The sequence below is a fragment of the Priapulus caudatus genome, unplaced genomic scaffold, assembly GCF_000485595.1.
Source record: "Priapulus caudatus unplaced genomic scaffold, Priapulus_caudatus-5.0.1 Scaffold530, whole genome shotgun sequence".
In the NCBI taxonomy this organism is placed as follows: domain Eukaryota; kingdom Metazoa; phylum Priapulida; class Priapulimorpha; order Priapulimorphida; family Priapulidae; genus Priapulus; species Priapulus caudatus.
The window spans coordinates 189204-194726 of NW_014577591.1; the positions used below are offsets into that span (position 1 = coordinate 189204).

General features: G+C 45.9%; 2 protein-coding genes across 3 annotated transcripts in view; both read left to right on the forward strand.

Moving 5' to 3' along the window:
• LOC106811355 (zinc finger protein 90-like) overlaps window positions 1–1029 on the forward strand; it is a 15202-nt gene extending 14173 nt beyond the window's left edge. For both annotated transcript variants that reach the window (XR_001394138.1, XM_014814941.1), the window contains exon 11: window positions 9–1029. Coding sequence is in view for 1 of the 2 variants with exons in the window: in XM_014814941.1 (XP_014670427.1) it covers window positions 9–41 (33 nt within the window). In the remaining variant the exon portion in view is untranslated. The remainder of the gene's footprint in view (window positions 1–8) is intronic.
• A 3651-nt stretch (window positions 1030–4680) lies between these two features.
• The window catches only part of LOC106811350 (7-dehydrocholesterol reductase-like), a 6460-nt gene continuing 5617 nt past the window's right edge, over window positions 4681–5523 (forward strand). Inside the window, exon 1 of the mRNA XM_014814937.1 lies at window positions 4681–4775. The gene's annotated coding sequence lies outside the window, so the exon portion shown is untranslated. The remainder of the gene's footprint in view (window positions 4776–5523) is intronic.

The following is a 5523-nucleotide window of genomic DNA, read 5'->3' on the forward strand; positions in this document are numbered from 1 at the left end:
CGCAGGAGGTCGCCGAGGAGGCGGTCGCCCCGGCAACGTGAAATACTGCAGCAGCTGATGTCGATCGCTCACACGGGCGACACGCAGGAGGTCGCTGAGGAGGCGGTCGCCCCGGCAACGTGAGGAGGCGGTCGCCCCGGCAACGTGAGGAGGCGGTCGCCCCGGCGACGTGAGGAGGCGGTCGCCCCGGCGACGTGAGGAGGCGGTTGCCCCGGCGACGTGAGGAGGCGGTCGCCCTGGCGATGTGAGGAGGCAGCGCGGGTACGATGCAGTCGCCTTGACGACGAGATGAGGCTGTGCAAGAAGGCAGTTGCCCTGGCAACGTGAGGAGGCAGCGCTGGGATGATGCAGCTGCCTTGACAATGAGAGGGGGCTGTGCGAATGGAAATGATGTGGTCGCCACGGCAACGTCATGAAGCAGCACAAAAGGGATGCAATTGCCTCGGAAACGTATTTAAGTAGTACAAGACCGGTCTCTGATTTTGCTGTTTCTGAAACGAAAGATTCATGGAAGTAGAATCGTACCTCTCTCTCTGTAAATCATGCCAGGATGGAGTTACTGGACGGTTCGGTGTGTACACGATGCGTCCGATTATTCAATCTAAGGTTGCATGCATGCGCTTGTGCTTGTTTGCTTTTAACGTCATACGACGCTCGCTGATGATTGTGCTATTTGGTAGATTTGGCACAGCATACGCTACGTGGCCACGCGATATCTGCCTGTGTGTCATGATGTCGAATTAAATCATACTTATACGGGTTTACCACAGGTATTCTAGCAGGGCCATATTAGGTCAAGGACATTCTGGTCTTGAGACCAGAGCCAGGACGGGCCAGCAGTTTTATCTGCTCATGAGAGGTCTGTCTATATATGCTAACCTCCTAGACTACCTCTAACCCATTAGTTACACACGCTACGCTAACTCTAAAGCTATCTTGAATACAGGGCCGTAGACTGAGCAAATTTCTAGGGAGGGGGGCAAAATTTCATGACTCAACTGTGTAATGATGAGCGACGGGCGTAGCTCTTTATCGACGTCCATAGTGTGGTAGGGGTGCGGGGTCTGAGACAAGGCTTTCATGGATAAGTGATAAAAAAAATCACGTTGGGGTTATTTACGATTATTAGCTAAGCTTCTTTTTTTTTGCTCTAAAATCTAGTGGGGGCAGCTGCCCCCTTCCCCCCCCAAGAAGCTACGGCCCTGTAATAGCTACTTTGAAGCTGCCTTTGCTGCTAGAGAACAATAGGCCGATACCCGTATAAAACAACGTGGCTCGATATGTCGCAGTCGGAGAGTCGTGGGGGTAAATTTAAAACTGTCCGTGGACCATCAAAGGTGCTGGACTGCCCCCATACGGTATACCTGAACAGCTGTGACCTATATCAATATCATAAGGTATCAGTAGAGAGGGGTCATCCACTGGTTAACATACCCCTGATGTGACGAAATGCGACAAGTAGTGAATAGTACAGTGGCGTGGGTAGAAAATTACAGAGCACCATTGCACTACCCGAGTAGCCCCTTCCACTCCTGCTACTGGGAGCTAAGGGCAATGTTGAATGTTCACGTTTTTATCAGACTGCTAGGTAATAAAGATCTGTTGTAAAACTAACGCTGTCTTCATAATCTAGTAATAATTTTGTAGCTTATCTCGATGATAAGGAGATCAGCATCACTGCTCTTAATTGCAAATCCGAAATGTGACTTCGTACGCACGCACGCTCAAAGTTGAAGGAAGTGTTAGAGGAGGTACTGCGTATGGCTTGTAAGTGAGGTACACGTCTGTTTTATTGGAGCATGCTTCCAATTTCTTGCATTCTGGATTATGCAAGAAATTAATTGCATTATGCAATGTGGAACATTCTCCCAATTCCCAATTCTGCCCCATTCTCCCAATCAAAAATATTATATACAATTTTATTATTTTCATTTTATTTTGTAGCCGATCGCAAAGGTAAGGAGTCGAGGATGGCTAATCTCTCTATTAAAATCCAAAAACTAAATATTAGCACGCACGCACGCACGCACGCACGCACGCACGCACGCACGTATTGAAGAAAAACTGCTGTTAGGGAAAGTGCTGAAGGAATGTTGTTTGTGAGCTAGGTACACGGTGCTTTACTGTACATGCTCCTAATTTCCACCGTTAGATTTCAGCTAGAAAATCTGCAGTAAACGGTTGGAGTTTTGTAGGTAAATTGGGTGATCATACCCACGAGTTTCAATAATTCATGATTTATGCATCTAATACATGCAGCTTGTAATAATATTAGACAAGATAACCAACCATGGTGGATCTGTGGCTTGGTTTTTTGTGCCCCTACTACTAGATGTTTCTGGACATAATACAATCAAAATCACAATAATAGTAATTTGTCACTAATTGACATTAAAATAGGGGTATATACGGGTAAGACACATAAGGGACATATAAGGGTAAGACATCTATGTCTGGGTCATTTCTTTAAATTCCGCAGAGGCAGTGAAATGTCGTTCACAGCATGTTCAATCTTATTTTCTTACAAGTCAGCTATACGTAGTTTATAGTGAGACCACACGCACGCGCGTACTCACACACACACACATGCACATCGCAATAGTTATGCAATTTAATATCGGGGCGATTGAAATATTATTTTTTTCATTTATTACCTGTTTTTTTTGCACGGATGTATTTTGCTAGCTTTTTGCTATGGCTACGCGGGGTTTGGTATGAACACATTCACGCAATTCCACACACACGCGCACACGCACATACACACGCACGCACGCACGCACACACACACACGCACGCGGCCTTTAATAACTTGAGAAACCGCCCCCTAGCGTCAGTGACTGACATGCAATTTGCCACATGTCGTTCACACGGCTTGTACACATACAGTAACCCTCCGGGAAGGCGCATATGCGAGAGAAGTTACGGGTCCTTGAAAACGCCGAAAAACGCGAAATTCCGTGGCGTGAAACCCGTTTTCGCATCAATCATTTGACCTTCGTTATATAACTAGAAATGCGGCACCTACGCATTTTGTTTCCGGTAAAATAAATAATATCAGCACACTTGTAAATGAAAATAAACAGGTTTAAACACGTGCGATGGTTATACGTTATGAGCTAGTATTATAATAAATACACAAACGAGTTCATTTTAGCTCGGCAGTAGCGATGATGAGTATTGTGTGAGTCCCGTACGTGACGCTTTGTGACCAGCAAACGCCGTACGAAGAACCACGCCATATAGGAGACGATTTCGGTGTTCTCTATTTGGTTCCATAGCGCAAATATTCTGCTGGAAATTTCTGTAACTTTATGGCGAATTTATGGCCGTGTCAAGGGTTCGTACCCTGCTGTGCAAATTCTCAAGCTGATTGGGATTTGGAGAGGGAGCCTAGTCAATGTGAATTGTGTACATGGGGTTCATTATATTTTCCACAAAATCTAGGTATGGACGAGGGTATTATTCTTTACGCATCTCTTCGCATTTATTCTTTACGGTTATTTACATTTAATATGCTTTTTTATTTTTCTCTAACATCCAAGGGGCACACAAACACTAACAGCTGCCTTTTTTACGGTTATATACATTTAAGGCCTTTATTTTATTTTTATTGGATTTTTTATATTTTTATTTTTATTTTTCTCTACCATCTACGGGACGACTGCTCCCCTGGCCCTCTTCCCTTCAGAGGCTACGGCCCTGGTATCTTGAATATAGCCGCCATTCGCAGATGGGAAAACGGAAGTGGGGCCATTACCAGAGGTTGGAGATACAAACGGTGGAGGTCCATTCTCAGTGTTTCCCAGGTCAAAAAATACGCCGATTGTCAGTTCCCGCTGAATATTTTTCCCGATTTTATAATTGATATTTCGGTTTACTTAATTGTGTTCCGGTTGACTTCTATTCGCTAATCACGCAAAATATTATCCGGTATATATATCCCTGTTCCACAATAATTAAAATGGTCAAACTCCGCGTCCAGAAAATGATTTCCCCCCTCCTCATTCACAAATTGGGGGCATTTCTGGAACACCGGTGTGAACATAGCGCGCCGTGGAAGCAACAACAACAACAACAATAATGTTATAATAACAATAACAATGTTTGCGGCACTTGAGAATCCACCACTGAGAACGATATGTCCCAGAATTGATCTCTGACTTGATCCCTGATCGGTGATTACCGATTGATTAATCCATCGATTACAGAACAACGATATCTACTCGGTGTCGTTATAAAAATTGTTGTTTCAAACTCACCGATGATTTTCGTATAGCTTTCACTCGAACAACTCCCCGCGACATCCTAGCAGTAAATCTGTGCTCGAGACTTAAGCCCTTTGATATTTGCTAGAGCCTCAAACAGCTGCCTGTTTATTTATACCCAACAGCGACGGCAGTGGGTGGTGGAGGAGGAGCGAGAGGAGGAAGGTTACTGTAGAATATAGCCATAGCCGGTATATGCAGCGTTAACATGTGTGTGTGTGCGGGCAGCGCGGATATATCTCCCCACCATCATGGTACCACTCGATCCGGTTGTTACCACTCCACCCACAGCTCGGATCATCGATCGTTAGTTAGTGTCGAGCAAAATCCGAACTTCTAATCTTACTCGGATCGGTTTAACACAGGACGGTGTGTGTTTGTGCGTGTAGACTTAATTGCGAGAAGCGGAGGCCTGGATAGTCTCTAGACTATACGAGACGCATATATATATACACTGCTGTGCCCCTCGTACGTGTGGGGTCGATTAGCTCAACACTCGATGCCAGTGAGGTAAAAATTTATTAGCGATGTGCTGTTTGTGTTGTGTCTGTGTATGTACGAACCATCCGGACCCTTCTGTTGAGAATCAATCTATAGTTGCTGAGTCTTCATTTGGTTCTTCTTACGCGGGAAAACACAGGTTTGTGGCGTTTCGTCTACCAGTGGACGTATTGTAGACGTTCCTTGGAAACGTCCTAAATTTTGCTGCTTTCCAAAAATAACAGAACCGTTTTCTTGCAAAATTTGTTTGGTTGACGTGTCTGTTTCTTCGTCAGTACTTGAAGATTAAGACGGACAAAACTTTCTGCAGCTCGTTATATATATATATATGTGTGTGTGTATCTTTTTTCCTAATCTTTAATCTGAATCTTCAATCTTTGATCTTAATATTAAATTCCAATCTCCCAGTCGTAATAAATCCTCCGCAGGCGACTCGAAGGACATCGGCCAACAGCAGCAGCAGGAGACTTACGTCCTGCGTCTGTCCGAAGGCTCGCAGGACACGTACGTGCTGAGCAAGGAGAGCCTCGCACGGCTCCAGCAGGGCGACGTCCCCAGCACGATCATCCTGCAGCAGCGGGGCGCCGGCGGCGGCGACGGAGAGTCGACATACATTGTGCAGACAGAGGCGGACCAGCAGGCGGCGGAGACGACGACGACAACTCACGCCGCCGAGATACTGCAGCAGCTGATGTCGATCGCTCACACGGGCGACACGCAGGAGGTCGCCGAGGAGGCGGTCGCCCCGGCAACGTGA